At 46.0% G+C, this 24,620-nt stretch overlaps 1 protein-coding gene across 9 annotated transcripts in view; it reads left to right on the top strand.

Annotated features, from left to right (window-relative positions):
- NSD3 (nuclear receptor binding SET domain protein 3) overlaps nt 1–24,620 on the top strand; it is a 39,851-nt gene continuing 15,231 nt past the window's right edge. For 3 of the 9 annotated variants that reach the window (XR_013185585.1, XM_054650678.2, XM_054650674.2), the window contains exons 1-14: nt 1–340; nt 5,702–6,423; nt 9,096–9,164; nt 9,647–9,806; nt 10,574–10,728; nt 11,411–11,914; nt 12,784–12,910; nt 16,108–16,208; nt 18,592–18,637; nt 19,158–19,294; nt 19,831–19,959; nt 20,582–20,708; nt 21,691–21,888; nt 23,386–23,556. Coding sequence is in view for 8 of the 9 variants with exons in the window: in XM_054650678.2 (XP_054506653.1) it covers nt 5,746–6,423; nt 9,096–9,164; nt 9,647–9,806; nt 10,574–10,728; nt 11,411–11,914; nt 12,784–12,910; nt 16,108–16,208; nt 18,592–18,637; nt 19,158–19,294; nt 19,831–19,959; nt 20,582–20,708; nt 21,691–21,888; nt 23,386–23,556 (2,602 nt within the window). In the remaining variant the exon portion in view is untranslated. Of the gene's footprint in view, nt 341–446; nt 665–5,701; nt 6,424–9,095; nt 9,165–9,646; nt 9,807–10,573; nt 10,729–11,410; nt 11,915–12,783; nt 12,911–16,107; nt 16,209–18,591; nt 18,638–19,157; nt 19,295–19,830; nt 19,960–20,581; nt 20,709–21,690; nt 21,889–23,385; nt 23,557–24,620 lie in introns of those variants that run through there. The other 6 variants (XM_054650679.2, XM_054650676.2, XM_054650675.2 and 3 more) reach the window with 5 other exon arrangements.

Raw genomic sequence — 24,620 nt, 5'->3', positions numbered from 1 at the left:
GGGCGGGCGGGGGCGGAGGCGCTCGGCGGGGCCGCACCGGCACAGCCGCTCCAGCGCCGCCGCCGCCGCCAGCGCCTCCCTCGGCCGCCGACCCGCCGGACCCGCCGGGCCCCGCCAGCGCCTCCCTCGGCCGCGGCGGGCGCTGGGGGCGGGCGGCCTCCCCGGGGCGGAGCCGGCGCCAGCGGCGGGGGCGCGGAAATCGAGGCCGGGGCTCCGTCGCGGCCTTGCTGGTGCTGCGGGAGGAGGAGGAGGCGGAGGCCCCGCGCCGCCCCCGCCGCCGCCTTTGTCTGCGCGGGGCCGGGCGGACGCGGCGGGGCCGTGAGAATGGAACTGACTGAAGGTGAGCGCGGGGCCGCGGCGGCCCCGGGGCGGAGGGGCCGCGGCCGCCATGTTGCTGAGGGAGCTGCGGCGGTACCGGGGCGGCGGGGCCGGGCCCCGGGCAGAGCCCGGCCAGGGCAGAGCCCGGTCGGGACAGGCCCCGGCTCTGCGGGACCCCCGGCTGGCTCCGCGCTCCCCGCTCCGGCCCCGCCGCTCTCACCGGGGCCGAGCCCCGTCCTGCTGCGGGGTTTGCCCACCGGAGCCGTCGGTGTCACCGTGCCGCGGCCTCCGCAGCTCGAGGAACGGGGTCTCATTGGGCGCGGGAAGAGCTGCGCATCAGCGAAGGGTTTGTTGTTGCTCTGCTGTTGTTTTTCTGCGGTGCTGTTGCGTTGTGCTGCACTTTGTTGTGGTCTCGCTGTGCTTTCGTTTCGCTGTCGTTGCGCTCGGTTGTTTCAGTGCAATTTGTTGTTAAAAGTCTTAATGATGACACAGTTCTACAGATCTATACTAGCCCGAAGGACAGTATGAAGTTGCCAGTTGTTATAGTTGATGGGAAAACTGTAGCACGTTTTGATGGCTGTTCAGGTCTTTCAGTGACCTTTTGCAGAGATGCCCAGTGAATACTTTGGTAGTTATATATATATTTTTTTTTAATTATTATTTTCTTTTTATGAACTGCTTGGAAGGATTTTGCTCCAAAGCCTGAGCATGTGCTTTATGAAGGTGCAGGGTAAGAGTGAAGGATGGTGGTCAAAGACTTTATGTTTTCTTTTAATACAAACGTATTTTGCATTTTCCAGTTTCGTGACTTTGCCTGAGTTTGAGGGGGTTTGTGTGAGACACGTTGTGGTTCTTGCCCTGGCTGTGATACCTGACTTCATAGCAGTATTAGCCCATGACTTTTCCTGAAGATCCAGAGTTTTTGCTCCATGTTTTCCGTTTGAATCCCATGGCTCTCTAAACAAATGAGTCTCTGAGCTCCTTTTTCAGACAAACCCCTTTTCTCTGCTGCCGAAATTGCTTCTTTCCACAGCACCGTGGGAAACTTCTTCCAAATGCCCTTATCTAGCCCAGTTACAGACGTGACTGTTTTTTCTGGCATTCAGAAACCAAATACAAAACACCTTTACAAAGGTGTACAGGGGAGCAGCCTCACCTCATGCTTTAAAGTTTGTCAAGAGGCCTCTGATTCACCGCTGGTGTCTGCCAGGAGGAACAGCTCATTCCAGCTGGAGTCAGGAAAAATCCACAGGCTGTGGGTTTCCTGTTAAAGACTCAGGTGCAGGTGAAAATTTGGCGTTGTCTTAACGTGTGCAAACAGAGCTTTGTCTGGGGGATTTGTTCAGGACATGCAGAGAAGGATGGGACAAAGCAGATTGCACAGACTGAATGCAGGGATTAGTAGGAACAATTGTTTTATTTCTCTTTGCAGTTCATACAGTTCTGACCCACCAGGATGATGTTCCAGGTGACAGAGGTGTCCCTCTGGGTCGTGGTTAATGTGACCAGGAGCAGTGGGTGTGCTCAGCTCAGGGGAGGAGTGAGGTGCAGGGTGTGAGAGTGAGGTGTGTGTGAACTGCAGGCTTAGGGCTTTGAGAGGTCAGGAGTGATTGCATCACTTCAGACACCCGGCCTGTCCAGCCAGGCAGCTCTGTCTGTCTGTCAGACACCTGCAGCAGTGAGCAGCTCCTGAGAGCAGTTGCTGTGTTGTTGGGTGCCTGAGCAGAGCAGCACCAGTGCAGCTCAGATACTTTGGGGTGAAACAGCACAGGAAATGGCAGTAAATATCTGTGGGGTAAGGAGGGGTCGGTAGGACGTGAGCAGAGGTTTGTACCTCTCTGCTTTAGGTCTCTGTGGACAGGAACTGGGTGGTATTTGGACATTAAGATGTCCTGGAACTTCTGCTTTTGAGGCTGGTGATAGAAAGGCCAGCTCAGGGTGACGAGGCAGTGACACCATTCTGAGCACACACGTCTGACTCACAGCAGTGCTTCCAGCTCCTGCCTCACAACACACACCTTCCATCCAAAAAACACCTTACCTCTGACTGCACTAGCCCTGGGTGGGCATTGTCACCAGAAAAGGGTGGGAGAAGGTTTGGTGAAGCCTCTGTTTCAAATGTGTGTATGCTGGACTCCATCAGTAGCTGTTGTGGTCACAGCCAGTGTCCCTGATTGGGAATAGAAAAGCTGTGATCACACAGGATTGGAGTTGATTGATAATCTGAGGTCAGTTGATATTTAGTCCAATGCAGCACGGAAGCAAGGTTTGAGAATTTCAAGTCTTGTTTTCTGAAAGCAAAGTTGAAAAATACTCATACTAAAACTGGTTTTAGATAAGTGGAATTGTTGGTGAAAAGGTGAACCTGGAGGGATTCATAATCTCTGCAAAACCTTCCCCTCACTGAGCACTCACTCTTGGAGTGGAACTGGTTTTTTGAGTTGTGCTCAGGATGGGAACTGAAACTACCAGTGTTTACTTAAAGAAGATCTCTACTAGGCTGACCTGCCTTATTCTGTGCTGCTTATATTTTACCATTTACCTTTTCCTCTGTTCCTGTGAATTGTGACTCTCCCTTGGATGACAGGAAAATATTTACAGAAGGTGTGTCAAGTCTCAGTGTTTGTAAATGGCCTTGTGTCCCTGTCTGCCCTGGAAAGGACTTGAGCAGAATGGGGGACTCTCACCTTCAAAGAGGAAATGCTCTCATTAGGAAATACAGCTGTACTTTTGAAAGTGTTAACTTCAAATTGTTTCATTGTTGATTTCAAGTTGTTTGCAGCTGCTGTGAAGTGTCCATTTCCTATAAACCTTGAAGTGATGAACCTTCTTTATCTGTTCATCTCCAGTGTTGTATCAGTGCAGGATCTGTTATGGGTCATGTTTGGAAGCCAAACTGTACAGTTCACAGGAGGCTGACACGGTGGGTTCATAGAGTCATCACTGGCATAGTGAGAAGAATTTATTCTGGAATACTTTTCTGCAAGATCAGCTGGAAATCCTGTTACCCCGTGGTCTGGGTGGTGTTGCTGTGTGGCAGGGACAGCTCTCTGTGGTGACAGTGGGGTGTTCTTCACATTAGTGCTTAGGAGGGACATCCACAAAGTGATCCTTGCTTGGGTTTGGCTGTTGAGATTGCTGTGTGCTCAGGGTTCCTCATTGTGTCCTGGTGTTGTGGGTCACTCTAGGGCCTGTCCCCTCTCACTGTAATCCTGCCCAGGTGCCACTTCACTGGGCAGCACATGGGGCAGAATTTTGGGCAAGGAGAGTGGGAAGGTCTGGATGTGTTAACAGTGATGGCAGTGAGGGGCAGAGAGCAGCCTCAGTGCTTTGGGGCTGCTGGGGCAGTTTGTGGAGCCCTGACCCTGGTTCTCAGCCTGTACAGAGCTCCTGAGGAACCACTTTGGGATGGGGTATCCCAGCTGTGCAGCACAGGCTGAGAGACACAGGTGAGCTCCAGAATAAATGAAAAAAAAAACAAATAACTGTTCTTTAACTGGTGGCTCCTAAATGCAGTGCTTTGGAGTTCATTAATCCACATTTCTGCCATGTAGCAAAACAAAGCACAAGGGCAGCCACCTCTGCAGAGCCTGTGGGAGCTGCATTGGCAGCTGGGACTGTGCCCTCCCAGCTGTGGATGTTCCTCAAGTGCTGCCACAGCTTCCCAAGAGTTTTTTATAAGTACTCAGAAGATTGAACCTGGGTTTAGTAAAAAATAAAACCCAGCCTAGTGTGAGAATCTACTGTTTGCTCTTTGGTTTGGCAGATGGAAAGTAACAATTCAGTGGTAGGTTGTACAAATAGTCCCACTTCCTCTTCCCAGAACAGGGGTGGGTTGGGGTTTTTGACCTTGCTGTGCAATCCCAGTGCTGCTCCTCAGCTCTGCTGCCCCTGATGCTGCTGCCTGTGTTGGTTTGCTGGCTGATGTGCAGAGCTGTGGAGGAAGGGATGGTTTCATGGCCCCAAGGTTCAAAAGTTCCTGCAATGAGAAAATTCTGCTGCAGAGCCTTGTGCTGTTATTGCCATGAATTGCTTAATTACAGTGACAAACGTGCCCAAGTCAATCTCACAGGATGAGGACAAACATCAATTTAATCCAAGTGTGAAGATCATTGAAAAGCATCACCCCAAAACATCCAGCACAAATCTGTTAGAGTTTTTGTTCCTGTTGGAACTTCAGTTACTTTTTGCAGTCTTAGAGGAGGGAAGTTCTCAGTGTTAGGAAATCTCTAAGGTATTGAGATGCACGGCTCTGGGAGGGTGAGAATTGCATGTGGGCAGGGTTTAGTGGAGGTTTTCTTTAGAAGTGTCTGTGGGATGCATTAATGTCATTTCTAACCCAGACCAAAAGGGCACAGTAACCGTCCTGTGTGCCCACACAGGCAGAACAAATACCACGGGGCTGTGTTTGCTTTGGAAGGGCTGAACTAACCTTGTGGGAAGCAAACTGGTGTTTCTTACCTGCAGGTCAGGTCAGTTACTTTGTGTTGCTTCTTGTTGAACATTGAGCTGCTTACATGAATGCCAAAGCCTTCTCTGAGCCTGCAGTTGAGTTTTGGAAGTCTGACTTTGATTGAGTCTGACTGTGGTGTTTTAATACGCACTGGAAGGTTGAAGGTGTGGAATCTCACTCAGTGAGTAACCTCTGGGTTTGGGGGTCTCTTGATGCTGAGGCTCTGAACCATGCAGTGATTAATATTAAAATAAAGTGTGAGGGGCAGGAGAATAACCCTCCTCACACAGCTGCTGGGAGCCAGTGCAGATTGTACCCTGCTTTTCTGGGGAGGGAGAGGCTGGGGAGCTCCATCTGAGGCTGAGCACTGGTTTCCCAGTGGCCAAGGTGGAATAACCCACTTGTTTTCATTGTGCTGTTGTTCAGAGCATCCTGTGGCTTGCCCAAAGGCTGCTCATGTCTCAAATTTTGACAAGGAGGTGGGGAGGGAGGAAGAGAAGAGGTTTCTCTGTTTGTCTTTCTGTGGTGTTCCTGCCTTGTGCAGTTTACAGCGACTGTGTCAGGACATCTTAGTATCTCTTATCTGCTGCAGGGTGAAATGCTGTCCAGGCTGGAATAACCCTTCCTAGGGCATGACTAGGAAGGCTGGGGAGTTTGGCACTGTTACTTTGACTTTGTAATACTTGGGCTTTTAGTTCTTAAGCACTTGTAGGTGCTTCAGATGTTTTTTGAAATGTCTTGGAAAAGAAGAATTTGCCATATGAGAGACATGCCAGTAACACCAGTCCTCTCTAAATCCACGTGAGGTTGTCTGCTGAATAGAGAGGGGGAAATTGTTCTTGAGATCCCTTTTTTCCTCAACTGTTTAATTTGCTTAATTACTGTTTTTTAATTTACACTGACTTCTTATTTCCCTTCCCCTGCCTCTAGGCCCTATGAGAAAAAGGGAAAGCTAAGGATGCTGGAGCAGAACAATGGATTTCTCTTTCTCTTTCATGCAAGGGATCATGGGAAACACAATTCAGCAACCACCTCAACTCATTGACTCGGCCAACATCCGCCAAGAGGAGGCCTTTGATGGCAGCAGTGACATTGCCGAGGATGGGGGCCGGACGCCGTACGAGGCCGCGCTGCAGCAAGGCTTCCAGTACCCCACGCCCTCCGAGGAGCTGCCCACCCTCACCAACGGCTACCCCCCGGCCATCAGCATGTACGAGCCCCAGGGCAAGTACCAGGGCTACCCTCAGTATCCCAATGGATCTGCCAATGGCTTTGGGACTGGCAGGAACTTCAGCCCCACGGAGTATTACCAGCTGGAGAACTCCAATGCCAGGCAGCACGAAGTGCTGGAGAAAGCTTCCCCTCCTCCCCAGCCTCCTCCACCACCACCACCTCCACAAGTGGGGATTCCAAAGAAGACTGGCTCACCAGAGATCAAACTGAAAATAACCAAAACTATCCAGAACGGCAGGGAATTGTTTGAGTCCTCCCTGTGTGGGGACCTGTTGAATGAAGTCCAAGCGAGGGAGTACGCTAAGGCAAAACATGAAGGGAGGAAAGAGAAAAGGAAAAAAAGTAGCAAGCATGACTCTTCCCGCTCGGAAGAGCGCAAGTCACACAAAATTCCAAAATTAGAACCAGAGGAGCAAAATGTAAGTGGAATGGTAATTCAGCCATCTGTACACCTGGTATTGTTGATGGAGAGCGTGTCCAGCAGGCTTTGTCCTTGTTCTGGCTGTGTGCACGCTGAGTCACCAGGCTTTAGTTACTCATCAGAGCCTCAGGATGAGGTTGCCAGGAGCTGTGTCTGTAGGTAACACGATGTTGGTTTAAAGGCTCATGTGAAAAACATATCTTAGAAAATTGGTTTTAAATATTATTTAGTGTTATAAGGTGTTTAGAGTTTGCTACGCTCTGGCCAGTGTTGGAGATGGAACTTCTGGACAAGAGCTCACACATTCCTGAAATTGCCTCTCAAAAGAGTGCTAGATTGTGGAGTGGAAAGTGAGGTTCCTTGGGGTATTCAGCAGTGAAACATTAATTAATCTTGTACCATATTGTCCATATCCAGAGGATGTACATCAGGTGGTGTTAAATGAGATTCTGGGAAGCAAAAACCGAGATTACCGTGGTGCCCTCTCATTCTTTTTCTTTCAGTTTCATAAGCCACTCCAATACTTCTGTTTCCTTTTCTCATGCTTGTTCCTGCCACCTCTGTGGTGCTGCTTTCTGCCTCTCCCACTTTGAGGGAATGGGTGGCAGAGAGGCTGGTAAGTGCCAGGAATGGGGAAATGGCCATTTCTGGCAGGGACAGAAGTTGCCCAGCCCAGGCTGGAGTGTTACAGAACGTAGCTGAGTTTGTTGTCAGGCCTGTGAAAGCCCTTGGTGCTTGCACTTCTCTCAGGGAGAAGATGCTGTCCTGCAGGCACCAGCTGTGATCTGGTGGAGTGGGTTCTGTGCTGCAGGGAGGTGCTGGGGCCCCTGTGAGGCTGTAGGAGCTGCTGTGTCCTGCTGGCCCTCTCTGAGCAGTGTCTCTTGCACTGTACCTGCTTTCTGGCCAGACTCCATCACCCCCACATCAGGCTGTCAGTTTGTTTCCCCTCTTACCAGTGACTCCTGTTCTGCTCCTGGAGCTTCAGCTGTGCCTGTCCCTCTGGCTCTGTTACCTGCTTGCCATGAGAATGGAATCTTCTGTCTCTCACAGACTCAACTAAAACCTTGCATCTTGAATTCCAAGCTCCTAGTCATGTGTGTCATCCAGAGTTCACCAGAAATCTTGGTCTTGCTATTGTCTTCCTTGTTGCTTTCATTTCCCTTTCTAAACGTGGTGTTGCAATAAATGTTTCTTGTAACCCAGCCCTGTTTCAGACATGGCCTGCTCTGACAGGAGCAGGATTTTCTGCTGGTGGTGCTCAGTATGAGTTTGCCAGGGCAGTCTCAGGTCCATTGTCCCATCATTTTGCTTTCCACTGCACGATTTCATCTTCATGTACACTTTTGTCGTCTTCAGTGTTAAAGGTGTGAGACTTGTGACTTGGGATCATCCTCATAGGAACAAACAACTTTTGGTACAACTGTGGTTGTTTTATAGTTTTGCACTCAACGAGGCTGTGGCAAGTCAGATGGTCACCAGTTGTTCCTTATTCTGATGCTGTAATTTCAGAGAAAATCCTCTGACTCTGAGGGGATGCCCGTACTGGAGAGGCTGATTTAAAATGGAAATGTGAAAACACTGGTCAACATAAAGCTCTGAATCCTTGTTTTGAGAATCAGCCTCTCTGCTCAGCAGTTGTGTTCTGTGAGGAGCTGGAGTTTTGCAGCCTGTGAACCCAGCTCAACTCTCCTGGCAGAGGGGAGGTTTCAGTAATTCCCTGTAGCTAAAGAAGGGCAGGAGTCAGTGCTGTGCTTCCTGCTGTGCAGGGAGGAAGAATTTCTGCACAGCAAATAGCAAAGTGATTAGTCCTGAATGGTGCTTGTGTCCAGACAGCTCCAGATGAGACACTGGGCTGTGCCCCCCCTGACCTGAGCTGCTCTGTCCCTTTCCTCGTGTCCCCAGTTCTCTGGAGCACACAGCCAGGACTGGTGTAGGGTCTGTGCTTGGAGTGGCCTGGCAATAACAGGCTCCTCAGCATTATTAGTTCCTCACTGCTTGTGTCTGACTACTCCTGCTGCTGCTCTTTGAGTCCTTTGGCTTCTTTGCTGCAGGAAAAGCAAGTGTGTGGCACTTGTCTCCTGAACCTCAGCCCCTGTCCCCCCTCACACCCACCCCACATCACTGTCAGCTTCTAGTCGGGGCTGATTCTGCTCTGTGTTGTGGATTTTTGATCCTCCAAATATATTTGTCAACTCTATGCAATATAACATTGATTTTACAGTGATCATGTTGTATATTTAGCATAATTTATGTACTGCAGTTCTTGCGAGTAACTGGTGCACAGTGAGACTCACCGCATCTCTGTGGATATCCTCACGTGGGGTTCTCTGGTTTTTGGAAATTGTGTGTTATTTTAGGTGGAAAGTTACTTGGATTTGCTGTTTCTGAATGTATGTTCTTCTGTCATCTGTTACAGGAGAGCACAGTTATATTTAGGTGTGATAGTAATGTAAATAGTGTAGGGGAAACAAGGTATTTCTTTATTGTGATGTTACTGTGTTAATTTGGTACAAGGAATAGTCATATTCACATTTTCTGGGTTCATGGTTGCCTTTCTCTCTGTGAATTACTTTCTTCTGCCTGGTTTCACTATTATCTTCTGTTGTTTTACTGTCCCCTTACAGTAAGTCTTGTTTTCCTTTTTTCTCTTTATTGTTACCCATTTCTTAGAGACCAAATGAGAGGCTTAGCACACTCTCTGAGAGACCAAGAGAAGATGCAGTGCTGGAGGAAGCCCCGGTTAGTACATGCACCAATTAACACTTTTGGAACTCAGAGAATGTCACTATTTTTGGACTATTTCTTCCATTGAGTCTTTAATTTATCTGCTAAATCAATTGTCATTTCTTTTAAACTCTTATTACTCTCATTACTGCATCAACTCATCTCTTATTGTACTGGATTTATTGCTTTATTTTATTCCTAAATATTGATTTTATTTTATTCCTAAAAGCAGTATTTCTAATCAACCTAGGAAGCAGAATCCTTTTTGAGGGGGTGGCAGTTGCTCTTTTGTGTCTCTGTTTGTCAGCAGTGTTGTTACGTAAATCCCAGCTCTGTGCAGCTCCTTTTCTTTCACATTTCTAAGAAATGTTTTTCTCATCTTGGATTATCAAACCTCAGGGATAGCTGAGAGAACAACAAGTCCCTGTGGATGGTGTGTGCATCTCCAAGTGCTCTAAATCCTCTCCTGTGCCTTTAATCTGGTGTTTCCTTTGCAGGTCCAGCAGCTCGTGCCATCCCTTCCCACGCAGGTCACCCACGACGTCAAGTTCCAGGTTGGGGATCTGGTTTGGTCCAAGGTGGGGACGTACCCATGGTGGCCTTGCATGGTGTCCTGTGATCCACAGCTTGATGTGCATACCAAAATTAATACAAGAGGTAAGGGAGGAAGCTCTTTGCCAGAGTGGCAGGTTATGACAGTCTGTAGCTGTTCTGTTCTTAAAAATACCCTCGTTCTAAACTGCCTTTGTGGGGTGAATTCTGCTGTGTGTGTGCTGAACAGGACAGAACTGGTACCTGGTATGTGACCTCTGCAGGTGGCACTGTGGGAACGGGCTAGTGCCCAGGTCTTTCTGCTTTTCTCAAGTCACTGTGAGAGTTCAGTGTGGCCAGGGTGTCCTGAGCATCTGTTGTTGTGTTGTGAGGGTCCCCAGGGCGAGATTTGACTCCAAGTTCTCAGAAGGCTGATTTATTCAATTATGATATTGTATTATATTAAAAGAAAATGATACACTAAAACTATATGTACTAAAGAAAGAGAAAGGAGACATCAGAAGGCTAGAACAAGAATGATAATAAAAACTTGTGACAGACTCTGAGAGTCCAACACAGCTGGCTGTGATTGGTTATTAAATTAAAACAATTCACATGGAACCAATCCAAGATACACCTGTTGGTAAGCAACTTCCAAACTACATTCCAAGCAATCAGATAATTCTTGTTTACATTTCTTTTCTGAGAAAATCCTTAGCAAAGGGATTTTTCAGAAAACATCACGATAACAAGCATCCATCCCAAACTGTTCTGGATCTGGGCCACTTGGGCCAAGTACCTCCACTTGCAGGAAGGAAGCACTGGGGAGGAGGAAGGTGTGAGCTGAACAGAGCAGTGTTGGTACAACTGCTGAGTGGTGTTTGCCCTTTCAGGTGCCCGGGAATACCACGTTCAGTTCTTCAGCAACCAGCCAGAGCGGGCCTGGGTGCACGAGAAGCGCGTCCGGGAGTACCAAGGGCACAAACAGTACGAGCAGTTACTGGCTGAGGCAGCCAAGCAAGCCAGCAACCACTCTGAGAAGCAGAAGGTACAGTACAGGGGGCACTGGGGGGATCATCTCTGTAAGGGAGATGCTCCAGGGCAGGTCTGGAACTCTTCAGGGCTTTGCCCTGAGAAGGATTGGCTGCATCTCACCAGCAGGGAATTCTGTGTCTGCATTTATTGAAGTAAAGGATGACTCTGACGATGGGGAGAGAATAATGTATCTGAGTCTAACTCATTAGAAGGTTAATTAATTACTTTATTATACTATACTATCTACATTTCATCTAAACTGAATCTGCCAAGCACTTACTTTGCACAGAGCTGCACTTCTCTTGATTGCTTCGTGTCTGTCAGCAGACAGTCCAGACACACACACACTCTCAGCCCTAATAGGGCAAGGAAATAAAACATCTTCACTTTGGATAAACAGTCTCTATATTGCATTCTGCTTTGGCACAACTATCACACAGGCAGAGCAAGTGATAAGAGTTGTGCTTTCTCTTTCTCTGAGGTTCAGGGAATGTGAATCTCAGAAATATTCTTGGGAAAAATTGTGCCTTGCTTTTCTCTATGAAGAGAATGTGGCAACATACATTCAGTGTCAAAAATACCCTGTAAATGGAGGGCAGACTGCTGCCTGAGAGATGCAGAGATCCTCAGGGTTGTGTTTAAGTGATGTAGTGGCAAAATCTTCAGGGTAACCACTGCTTGTCTTGTCCCCTAAGATTCGCAAGCCGCGGCCGCAGAGGGAGCGAGCACAGTGGGACATTGGCATTGCCCACGCCGAGAAAGCGCTGAAAATGACCCGGGAAGAGAGGATAGAACAGTACACCTTCATTTACGTAGACCAAGAGCCAGAGGAGGCTTTGGCCAAAGCCAAAAAGACTGCTGCTTCCAAATCAGAGGCCAAGAAGAACCGGCGGCCGAAGGCGGCGCCAAGCTCGCAGCCGGAGCACGGCAGCGCGGCCCCAGGCTCCTCACCCTGCCACGGTGAGCGCCGGCAGGGCCAGCGCAGGCACTCCAGCCCAGAGGAGGAGGAGGCTCCACCTGTGAAAATCGCCTGGAAAACAGCTGCAGCTAGGAAATCCCTGCCAGCTTCCATCACCATGCACAACCTGGATCTGCAAAAGTGTAACATGTCTCCGGTTGTTAAAATTGAACAGGTTTTTGCCCTTCAGAATGCTGCTGGGGATGGAAAGCTCATCGATCAATTTGTTTATTCCACCAAGGTACGTGCTTGGTGCAGTGACCCCCTCTTTTGCTCCTGAGTTATCCTGAGTCTGCCTTACTGGGGAGCTTGAGCTGTGTCCACCAAGCTTTCACCACTCGTGTTCCTTTCATTGAGAGATTAAGAGACAGATGTGACAACAGAATCTTTCAGGGCACTGAAGCCCATGTTCAGTGCAGCTCTGGCAGTAACTGTTTTGCTGGTGGCAGAGCAGCTCCCTACAGATGGCTGTATTTTTGTTTATAACACATTAAATATATTAGATATTAATATATTAATATAATTAATATATTCTTACATTCTTATATATTATTATATTATATAAATATATAATTAATATTAATATATTTAATATCTATTAAATATATTCAGCTTCCTAGTTGAAATAGTCCAAAAATTCTTGATAAAATCAGTGGTTTTGTGGGAAACAGATGACAAAACTGTTAATAATGTACTAAAAAGTAATAACTACATTTTGTGTAACAGACTTTTAAATTGAGTTCTGCCTCTGAGCTTCCTTCAGGTGCACAGCAGCTTCCCACAGTCAGTGTAAGGAAAAGGCTTAGGACTATTTCTCTGCCTCCTTCTTCTGCCTCTCTACCTGGAGAGTGTTTATTTCATCCTAAGCCCTATAGAGAAGGTAATGTTTAGAAAAGTCACTGGAATTATTTTTTCCTTGTGTGTGAGGGGAGATTGAGAGGGGTGGAAAGTTGTGCAGGGAAGCAGCTCCATAGTAGATTAATCCTGTCTATGTGTTGGGTTGGAGAGCATTGATTGTTTCTGTTCTGAGATTCAGGGGCAGGCCTGTTACCTGGTAGCAGCACAGCTTTGTAACAGGGGAAGACAATCTTTTCCTTTTTTCTTTTCAAGGGAGTTGGTAACAAAACAGAAATAAGTGTCAAAGGACAAGAGAAACTGAATTCTTCATCAGCTCAGAGAAGTGAGAAAGCAGTGGTGCAAAACGCGTCCTCTCCTGAGACAACTTCTGGGGCAGCAGGTAGGGAAACTGCAGTCCTGCTCTGAACCTGAGCCTGCAGCATGAGAATTCAAGTACCAAACCCAGCATTTTCTCATTACTTAAGAGTGATTAACATCTTTCTGTTCACATAGGAATTGTAATGAGCATGGCTAATGTCACACATGGTGAGCCAACATACACAGCGTGGCTGTGGGGTGGGATTGGTGGTTTGGCCTCTGAACTTTGTGTCTGCAACTTCCAGCCTGAGACAACATGCTCAAGGGATGATGTCCTGTGCAGAGCAATGGAAAGCTGGTTTAGAAGACAACCCAGTGGATGTGTGTTAGCAGGGTATTGCCATGGCTTTTGGTCCCAAATGGAAAATATGAGAGCTGTCATGAAAGCAAAAAGAGTCAGGAAGTGGCACATTTCAGTAGGGAATGTCTGATTCGAGATAGAGACTCCCTAGGCTTTGTTGTTCAGTTTTTGTATGACCTGTTAAAAAACAGGGATTTTTAAAAGCTGCTTCAGCTAACTCCATCCAAATGAGGTACTGCTTGCCTTCTGAAGCCATCTCAGGGGGTACATCATGAAGCAGTGAGTTTTGATCTATCAGGTCTGAGGGAGAAGAACCACTGAAGCAAATAATGGAACTTGGGCCTGAAATGGGAATACCTTGAATGAGCTGTTTGAATCTCATCATGTTGCCAGGTGTCACTTCTGCTTTAACTATCCATCGATTGGATTATTTCTCCCTTTCCAAACATGAAATAGATGAGAACCAGAGTTGGAAATCTCAGTGGTCAGCATCCACGAGTCCTCTGCAAACACATTTCAGGTTCTGTCTGTGTGATGGTTTTAGGCAGGATTATTTGCTGGTTTATGGAGTGTTTGGGACTGCAGCACTCGGATTTCCTGCTGTGAGGGGGGATTCCCCTGCTGTTGACAGTGGTGGTTCTTTCCAGCTGTGGTTGCTGTTGCTCCTTGAATTGCCTTGCAGCAGGAGAGGCCATCTCCATTCTGCTTCTCTCACCTGGAATCTAAAGGCTTCAGCTTCCCTTTGGCACCTCAGATGTAGGGGGTGAGAATTCTGAGCCTCTCTTTTTTCATTTTCTTAGGCTTTTTGGATACGTAACACTCCACCTGCTAACACCCTGTAAGTGCCTGAGCTTACCTGCAGTGCACACTCCAGTCACTCTCAAAGCCATTTCCAAAGTCCAGTTATTGGTCCCCTCTTGTGGAACATAACTGCCAAGTCCTTTTTTCAAATGTAAGGTCAGTGGAACTTCAGAATCCCTTTACGGTAAAGTATTTGCCAGACTGACTCTGGGAGTCCTTATTGCTAACCTGCAGTTAGAGACACAGAATTCAATAATGCTGGAAAGGTAATTCCCTTACTTGAAACTGCAAGAGCAGCCCTGAGAATCCCAGGTGCCTCTGGCCTGCAGAGACTGAACTGGGATTTATCTCCAGCAAGGTGGAGGGCCTGGTCCAACATCTGTCCTGAAACTTTGGATGAAAATATACCTGAAGATGGGATGGGAGCATTGTGAAGGTGATGACTGGATCCTTGGAGAGCAGGAAGAGGAAAAAGTGCCCATTGCAGTGGTCAATGTTGCTATCAGCCAACATTAGACACTCTGGTTCTGGAATTCTCTGATCCAGGGCTTGATCTTACCTCCTTGGCTTCAGGGAGAAAATCCATTCTTGTTTAAAGATGTTGGTCACATCTGCTCAAATTTACCTGAAGCTGCTTCAGGGGATTTTGGTCAGCAAAGTGACAAAAGATATTCCCCAGCTCTGATGTGGAGACCCACTGCTGCTGTGCAAGTTCCTCAAGGGATGGGGCCTAACCAGAAGTTACACGTGGACAGACATGATGGATGTTGACCTCAGTCATTAATTTCTAAATTATTAATAACTAATTGCTATTATTCATTAATTAATATGCTGTAAACGTTTTTTCCCTCTAAGAAAAACCAATTTTCCCCCTCAGAAATCCAGTTATTGTAACATGATAACTTTTCCAGCTGTGTAGTTTAGTTACTGAGACATTCCCAAGCCATGCAGCCATGGGAAAAATACTCATCCAATATATCAAGAGGAGTTTTCATGTTTTTTTTTCTCTGCAGTTCTTTTGCAAGGCTGTCTTTCAGTCTGGTTCAAGCCTGTGTGTTTCTCTAGATACTTGATCTTCTGACAAGACCAGGCAGGTTTACAGCTCCTAGCAGTGCATCCATCTGACACAGTCAGCTCCCAAGAGTTTGCAGTTTTGCTTGGAAGAAAACAAACTATTTCCCAGTTGTGTCTTGTATAGGTGAAACCTCCCAGGCTGAAAACCCAGCAAAATACTTCCCAGCAGCTCATTGTAAATGCTCAGGTGCCAGTTTTGTCAGCTCCAGGTGTTGTGCTTGTTCCAACAGCTGCCCACAGTGTTGAGTGTCGTGTCCATGGTTCTCCATGTGCCTGTTTGGGAGGTGCTGGAGCACAGAAAGGTCTTTTTGATTTTGCCAGCCTTAGTTGCCAAAACCCCAGTAGCTCCCTCTTCATCTGTTAAAATGTCACAGTAACCTTCATTAATCTGAGTTTGTTTTCTATGCTAGTGCTTTTAAAAACTTGTTTTTCACATTCATTAATGACGGTAACACATCATGGTTGATGCCTCTGTTTGTGCTGAGTTTTTCTTCACCTCAGAACTTTCAGGTGAGCATTGAGGTCTGGTGTGGCTGCAGGTGGTACAGGGTGGGACTGGCTGTAGTTATGTGACAGAGGCCATCACCCCCAGAGGGGGACACAGATCTGGCATTTTGGAGGAAATCCCGAAGCTGTGCTTTGCGTCTGAAATTTCTAGATTGTTTTTGTTCAAGGAGTTGGTTGTGGCTACCTTCCCAAAACACCAAAGATGGACTGTTTGGTTCAGAATTACCCAGGTGAAGACCATGCCAGAGAGGTGTGTTATGGATTATGGAAATCTGTTTGCCCTTATCTGAATTCCAGCCTTTTGTTCCAGTCTGTTACTTGTGTCTGTTTTCTGAAGCTGATCTCTGGAATCAGAATGTGTGTCTGCAGCCACAGCACCAGCTGGTCAATAGCTTGGAACTGAATTTAAAAATAAAACATTCAAAAGAGGACAAAGTCTTGGTTTCGTTCCTTTACCTCTTGGTTTGGTGTTGCACATCTTGCTGTACCTCAGAAATACGAGGAATCATATAATGGAAACCTTTTTCCTTCTTCAGGTTCTGTAGAAAAGAAGCAACAGAGAAGATCGATTCGAACCCGCTCCGAGTCTGAGAAATCCACTGAAGTTGTGCCAAAGAAGAAGATCAAAAAGGAGCAGGTTGGCTTCCTCCATGTAGAGAGTTAAAATATATTGTATTCATAAATGTTGTGGCTTATATTGGTGCCTTTTTATTTTTCTCCATTTTTCCCCATCGGGTTTCGGTTTGGACTATCCTCCATGAAATCCCCCTGTCAATGCCATTGCTGTGACTCTGCTACTGGCATCTTCTCAGTATCAGTCAGGCTATGGAAGTGGGCACGCAGTGATGGATGACTCCTAATGAACCTGCCATGTTTCCTTTGAGATTTCTGTTCTGAGCAAAATGGGTTTGTTTCAGTGATTTCTCTTGGATGGAATTGCCACCAGGTTCCTTCCTTTGGCTCTTGATTTAGCTGCTGGTTTGTGTTGAGGCTTTGTTTTTCAAATGAAGTTAGAGTGATTAATTTGACCACTTCTGAAAATGGACTTCAAGAATGATTTCACTTAAAGATGAATAGTCAGACTTTCATGTTGGCAGACATCAGCAAAACAGTTCTGGGATCTACCATTTTTTCCTGAAATAGTTCTAACGTGTACAGGGCATTCCTTTAATCTGGATGTCAGACAGACAAATGTTGTTGCTTTAAGAAAATTTTAATGATAAAACATTTCTGCGTGGAAATGAGTAGGAGAGTGCAGTGGATGGACAGAAATACTAAAACCTGCATACACTTTAAACAAGTTTGTCAAAGTTGTTGGTTCTTCTCCTTGCATGGTTGATTTTTCCCGCTTCAAGGGCCTCTGTCTGAAAGCTGAGAATTTTATATAAATGTTTCATAGTTTAGCTTTTCCCAGTGAGAATTTTTAAAGAGAGACAGTCAGGATGAAGATTTATATGGGAAGGGGAAAAAATATTTTTATCTCTTTATTTATTCTTTGCCCTTTGCGCTTTGTTTTGCACTTCCTTCACTTCAGAGACTGAAAGTGAACTCGGTTGCTTTTTTGGGGTTTTTTTTCCTTATTTTTCCTTTGATGCTGCAGCATTTCTGCACTGCTGTGCAGCAGAGGAGTGCTCCAGCTCGAGGCAGTTTCTTGCTGAAACTTTAAAGCAATTCAAGTGTTGGGTGTGTGACACCTGATGTGGACTGTGGAGCCTCTTGGCACGAGCTGTTGCAGCCTCCCCCTTTCAAAAGAGTTGTTTTATTATGTTTGTAAAGGTTTCTTAATTTAACAAAGGTATAAGAACCAACAAGATGAACTTCATGGATGCCAGGTAGCTTCATGTGCTTCTCTTACCTGGCTGACTCAGTCTGTGGACATTAATTAAAAGTGCTTTTCTCAGGAGAAGTATCTGACTAAAGTGAAACCCAGGGGCACTGTAATGCGCAAAACCTTGAATGTATTAAGTTAAATTTTAAAAAAGAAAACTTACTAACTTCTTACAATTATGCAACAATATTTGTTACCCAAAGTCAAGTTTTCTTGATTCCCCAGTTAGTCTGCAACAACTTGGTATAAAATTATAACTGGAACGAGTACAATTAATGGGAAAAACAAAATGTTGATGCTACTGTTACAGTGACTAGTGGAGAAATAAAAGTGATTGTTTAGATTTTATATTTGTATTACAAAATGTATCCTATACAAATCCTTCTACTGTATGTTTTTACCTATTGTACAACAAAATAAAATATTTTTTAAAAAAATTATAGAATAATCCTTAAATATTTACTAAATGTGTTTCTCCATGCATATGTAACCACATTGCAAAGAAATAACTTGTAATTCTTAACCTTGAAAACAGGATTTTAGGCAACAGCTTTCTTCTGTAAATATTACCCAGTCACCAAATTCCCACATCTTCCATGTGTGTTGGCAGAACAGTTCCTAAACTTCTCCCTAGGGTCGAGGACTGGAAGTGCTTTTGCAAGACTGTAAACTTGTGCATTTGTCTGCTGAAGTGCCTGTGCCCTGGAGTTCCAGCTGTGTAGAGCCCTGCACCACGGCACCTGGGTGGGCCCGTGCAGAGCTCTAGACGGGGAGCAAGGGCTGCAGGAGCTGCAGGGAGCAGCGAGTGACCCACCCTGTGCCTCACTAGCCCAGTGCCAGCCCTGCCAGGGGCACCCAGTGTGCTCACACAGCCGTGGGCTTTGCACAGCACCAGGGGTGGCTGCCCGAGGGTGCTCCTGCCTGCTGGACACGGATACAGCGCTCCTGTCACCTTCCTGCCCCAGGGCAGAGAGGAAGGACCTGCCTGGTGGCCCTGGCTAGTGGCCCCTGGCTGCCAGGGCTGCGGGCACCAGCCTAGGCAGGAGTGGATCCAGCAGGACGTGGAGACTCGGGCTGAGGAGGGGATGGCAGCTCCCACCTGAATTGTAACCCCTTGAACTGACCTGTTTGCTTTTTGGTACTAGGGAGAAACTTTCCTCTGGTGTTAACTGTGGATTTTCCTTTCAAACAGGTTGAAGCTGTCCCACTGGCAGCAGTGAAGACGGGGTTGCAGAAAGGTGAGTGACAGGTGAAAATTACCTGGACTGACCTTGGTGGCCTGTGGCCCTTGGGCAGCAGCTTTGCTCCCTGTGAGCCACGATGTTGGTGCTCTGTAGGGCTGAGCTCAGCTTCCCTGGGGACAAGCTGTGTTTGGGGTTCTGGGCCTCGTGCATTGCTGGGGGAAGGATGGTGTTTGTTCATGTGCTGTAAGCCCCCAAGTCCTTCTGGGCATTTCTTAAAAGTCTCTGCTTAGCCAAAGTTAAAGATGGATGATGAAGAGGAAAATCTAAGGATTTATCTTCCCTTAGAGACAATTTATTGCCTTCCTCCACTGTGTCACCGTGTTAAAAAGTTTGTCAAAACTCTGCCTAAGCTGGTTTTCAGTTAATTTTCAGGGAGAATTCAACTAGTAACAAAATTGCAGACTGAAAATTAAGACTGATAATGGAATCCAAGCCCTCATCTTTCTTTCATTTATTAAGTTTAGGCAGAAAGTCGAGACCATGTATTAAACTAATTGTAGTGTGTTGTGTTAAGGTGCCAGTGAGATTTCAGACTCCTGTAAACCCTTAAAGAAGAGAAGTCGTGCCTCCACAGACATGGAACTGACCAGCTCAGCCTACAGGGACACGTCTGACTCTGACTCCAGAGGACTCAATGATTTGCAGGTAAAGGTGTGTTGGTTCTCACAGGAACCTGAACAAGCTGTCAGTGTACAAGAGGCTTTTCAGTTGATTATTGCTAAATAGGTGAACGCTATTTTCTACAAATTTTGAGTCTTTTATTATCTAAAAACACAAAACCATGTCTGTTCTAATCCTCTCCACTGGTTTGTTGTGAAAATACAATGTTTACTTACAAATTTTCCTGTTACTTTGTCTAGCAAAGCATTGGTTTAGATCATGGTTTGTTCTGTGGAAGGTTTGAAATTCTTGGGGAGTTGGGAGATGCTGCTGTATCTGGTGTAACTCCAAAGAGTGTCTGGAAAAGTAAGAGAGCTCTTTATGGTGTTTGGCTTGTACAGGTGAAATATATCAAGAAGGCAGCACTTGTGTCATCCCAGTGAAGTCCAGCACCTTTCCAGGACCTTTGTGTCTCTTGACTTACCAAATGTTCTTTTTGATCAACAGTGACAGAAATCTTTTTTTCCCAGGGTGGTTGTGGTTTGGCATTGTCTGGTTTGAGAGCCGTGGGTTTTTCCTCTTTGTAGGGCAGTTTTGGGAAGCGTTCAGACAGCCCCTCAGCCACTGCTGATGCTGATGCCTCAGATGTGCAGTCAGTGGACTCCAGCTTATCCAGGAGAGGAACTGGAACAAGTAAAAAAGACACTGTTTGTCAGGTAACTGGTGATACTGGGAAGTGATGGATACTAAATATGTATCCCCTATTTCTGTTAGTTCTCTTAATTTGACCTCTCAGATAAAATATCCAGGTTTTTAGGAGTTTTTATGCTCTGGAAATTATTCATATTAAGTGATTCCTAAGCCCTCCTGCAGGCCAGAAAGCTCAGCAGCTGGAAGGCAATGTCTAATCCATATCTGCCAGCATCAGTAGAAAAAGCAGATGCCATTTTCTGCTCCATTTGAAGATTCCAGATGGTTGGTCAGGATAGGACAGAGTGAGAATTGTTCAGTATTTAAAAAAAATAAATCCTGGGATGTTCTGTCCAGTTCCCTGGTCAGTAGTAAAGGACCTGAAGAGCAAGAGCAGCTTGTTCCCTGGCATGGAGGAGGGCAGGTGGGTGCTGTGGTGCCTCTCCTGTCTCTGTCTTGGCTTGCGCCGTTACCCCAGAGCAAGGCGCAGCGAGTGCTGCGATTGTCCTCGCCCTGAGGCTTGCCAGGTTCACTTCTCCTGCCTTACCCTAGTTCTGAAGCAATTCCAGACAGTTCTGTAGTTAGCTCCTGGCAGTCCCTGGTGTGTCAGGGTGCCCTGTTGCCTGCTGAGCTCTCTGCCTGTTGCAGATCTGTGAGAGCTCCGGCGAGTCGCTGCTGGCCTGCGAGGGTGAGTGCTGCAGCATGTTCCACCTGGAGTGTCTGGGCCTGAAGGCCATGCCTGAGGAAAAGTTCATCTGCAGCGAGTGTAAGAATGGTGAGTGTGTGTTCCTGTGCCTGGAAAATGGCAGGGATTTCCCCCTTTGCTCAGGAGCCATATTCTGGTCAGAGCCACATTCTGGTGCTTTCTGAGGGTTTCTGAGTTAAGTTTGGGTTATTCCGCTGCTTTTTTTAACCTCTGAGACCAGATTCTCATTTTCCATTTAGCAAGTGCCTTGTAAGAAAAAAAAATTAATGAGCTGCTTAGAGTTTTACTTGGAATAAGAGGTTTTTATGTGAGCAGCTACTCCAGTGTTACTGTGGGTCACAGTAATCACCCAGCCTGTTGGATGGAAAGGATCCTGTATTGCTCACAGTCTGTTGGCTTCAGAATTTGTTTGGACAATATCTGTATGTCAAAGTGTGGGGATTTCAGTTGTGAGTTTCTCTGGGTCTGGATTGAAGCACTTGAGACAATAGTTCATGTTCAGACTCAAATGTTTATTATTTCTTATCAGTAAAGCAGTCTCACTACTGTGAGTTCAGCAGCTTTTCATTAGAAGGCACAAAATAGCCAACAATCTCTTGTTACAAGGTCTTTTAAGACTAAACTATCCAATTAAGAGCTGACACTTGGATTATTTTCCTTTTTAACCCAATAACTGATCCCACAGAGCCCACAATGCAGACTTTTCTGCCCAATTACAAAATGCCACCCAAACCCATGGAGAAGAAGGAAGAAGAAGAGACCCAGGATGACACCCTGTGCCCTCCATCTTGCTTCCATCCACAGCACACTAAAAATCCCAAAACCTAAATTTCTCCTCAAGTGATACACTTCTCTATAATTTATTTCACACTTTTGTGGATTCTGGTCTATCTTGAAAATCCAGAAAACTTTCTCCATGAACGAGGGTCAAAGTCAGAGCTCCCCTGGCGTTCAGGGCACCCCAAAGCAGACAGAGAAATTCCCGGTGCCCTGGGTTTCCACATCAGAGTTGGCTTTTACAGCTGGCATTCCTTATTCCTTCTTTTCCAAGGAGAGCACACGTGCTTTTCCTGCAAGCTGCCTGGCAAGGACGTGAAGCGCTGCTCTGTCAGCACCTGTGGGAAGTTCTACCACGAGTCCTGCGTGCGCAAGTTTGCCACGGCCCTGTTCGAGTCGCGCGGCTTCCGCTGCCCGCAGCACTGCTGCACCGCCTGCTCCATGGACAAGGACATGCACAAAGCCAGCAAAGGTGAGGCCAGCCACAGGAATGGGCCCCTTGTTGGCAAAACTATCCTTTGTCCCCTTGGAGGAGTGACAAAACTATCCTTTGTCCCCTTAAAAAGGGAATAAGCCCAGAAGTTTCGCTCCTCAGTTAGGTGGAAAGACATCTCATAGGACCTGGAGGAGTTCACCTCAAATTTAAGGATAGCTAATTGCACAGAAGCCAAAAAGTCTCCTATAGGAGTGTGCTTCTTGTTGACAGAGTGACAAAACTATTCTTTGTCCCCTTAAAAAGGGAATAAGCCCAGAAGTTTTGCTCCTCAGTTAGGTGGAAGGACATCTCATAAGACCTGGAGACTTCACCTCAAATTTAAGGATAGCTAATTGCACAGAAGCCAAAAAGTCTCGTGTAGGAATGTGCCACCTGTTGACAGAGTGACAAAACTATTCTTTGTCCCCTTAAAAAGGGAATAAGCCCTCTCCTCAATTAGGTGAAAAAACATCTTATAAGACCTGGGGGACCTCATCTCAAATTTAAGGATAGCTAATTGCACAGAAGCCAAAAAGTCTTGTATAGGAATGTGCCCCCTGTTGATGGAGTGACAAAACTATCTTTTGTCCCCTTAAAAAGAGAATAAGCCCAGAAGTTTCTCTCCTCAGTTAGGTGAAGACATCTCATAGAGACCTGGGGGACTTCACCTCAAACTTAAGGATACCCAATTGGACAGGATCCAAAAAGTCCTGCCTGAGCAATTTACTAGAAAAAGAAGGGAACAAAGAAACTAATCCCTTTTGTGAGGTGTTTTACCAGATGCAAGGACCTCTTGCACCTGTGTGGTGTTTGTGAGGGTCCCCAGGACAAGGTGAAAGATGAAAATCTGACTCCATGTTCTCAGAAGGCTGATATGATATGATTGATACGATCATAATATTGAAGAATACTATACTAAAACTATACTAAAGAAAGAAAGGATACAGACAGAAAGCTTAACAAGAATAATAATGAAAAACTGGTGACTGACTCCTCAGAGTCAGACACAGCTGATGGTGATTGGTCATAAAGTAAAAAGCACATGAGAAAGTTTGGTACAAGAATGTAAACATCAGAAGGCTTAGAAGAACAGGCTGACATGTTTAATGGAAGCCAGGGGTTCACAGGACTAGGCCAAAGAATGTTGATTTTTGAAGACAATTTGTGGTGGCCTTGTGAACAATTGTTTTGCAAGGAAGAAGATCCTTTTAGAAATGAACTAAAATGTTTAAAGCAAACAAATAGCCTCTAGAATGATGGAAGTTTTTCTTAACAATTTTAAAGCAAAAGTTAAGGGGTAATATTTCAAAACTTTCTTTAGAAAAAAGATGTAGCTGTTTCCTTTTTTTACACAGTACTGCCATTGGAACAGACCCAGCCTTGCCTTTGCCTGTGGGAAGCTGTGGCCTGTCCTGCCCTGAGCATTGGTTGTTCCCAGGGGTGTTTTCCAGCTGGGTGGTGCTAGCCCTGGGTGTCTCTGCTGTTTCTGAGCAGGTCGCATGGCGAGATGTCTGCGCTGCCCCGTGGCCTATCACTCTGGAGACGGCTGCATCGCTGCAGGAAGCTTGTTTGTGTCATCCCACATCCTCATCTGTAGTAACCATTCCAAAAGGACTCACTCCTCATCAGCTGTAAATGTAGGCTTTTGTTTCGTTTGTGCAAGAGGTGAGACACTTGGGTTTTTTTTCCCTGTTTATAGTTCTGTTGTCATTTGTGCAGTTTAGTGATAAAAATAGTGTTTCATGAGGAACTCCTCCCTTAGGGCTTGCTGGGGTTAAATGCTGCCTGGGATTTTTTATGGAATTTAATTTTTATTTTATTTTGGTCAGCGGTTCTCATGAGATTCAACTCGCTGTGTTGGTCCATTTGATAGCCAGAAGCAGCACCAGGCACTCAGGCCCACTTGTTCTGCCAGTAGGGAAAAGCAGATCCCAATCCCCCCCATTCCAGCCTTTTCATGCTGAGAATGCTGTGTTGTTAATCACTATATTAAGCAGAATGAAATTCTTTCACTGCTACAAACTTACAACTAAGTTTTAAGGCTAAAAGGTGGGATTTACTCATGAACTAGAATAACTCCATTTATAACTGCCTTCACATTTGAGAACTTTGAAAGAAAACCTTTAGCAGTACTGTATGAGCAGGTTTCATGCTAAGCTTTTCCATGTGTCAAAGTTCTTTTTTTTTCTTTTTAACTTTTTTCCCACTCGTTACTTTTATGGTTCTTCAGTCACCAGGGTTCTGCCAGAGAGCAGCTTAAAAAAATGTTGGTGCAGCAGTTACTTTGGTCTCAAGATTCAAAAGTACCATTATTCTGTTGGAATAATATTAATGTGTACTTTCTACAGAATGCCAGCAGTTTATATTGGATGTGGTCTCTGCAGCACTTTTGAGAGTCACTAATAGGGAAATGAAAGTGAGCTGGATCCTGAAGTTACTTGTTTTCATTTGTGTTCATTCAGGTGGAAGTTTAGTTTGGCTTGACTTTGCAAGAGCAGAGGAATAATTACACATCTCAGAATGACAAGAAATGCAGAAGGAATTTTTCATGCTTTTTTTTTTTTTTTCTTCTTTCCACTTTACATTTGTTTAGTAATTCTCTTTATACCTGAATCTGGCTCCATCAGAGATGAAACTGCACAAGTCTGTATTTTCTCCTGGCAATCTAAATAACCTCTTGTGCCCTGGCAGATAGAATTCCCTGTCCTGTGTATTCCCCAGATCTTAAT

The sequence above is a fragment of the Agelaius phoeniceus genome, chromosome 30 (genome assembly GCF_051311805.1).
Source record: "Agelaius phoeniceus isolate bAgePho1 chromosome 30, bAgePho1.hap1, whole genome shotgun sequence".
NCBI classification, from domain to species: domain Eukaryota; kingdom Metazoa; phylum Chordata; class Aves; order Passeriformes; family Icteridae; genus Agelaius; species Agelaius phoeniceus.
The sequence above is the reverse complement of the archived record's forward strand: the minus strand, read 5'-3'. Positions and strand labels throughout refer to the sequence as shown.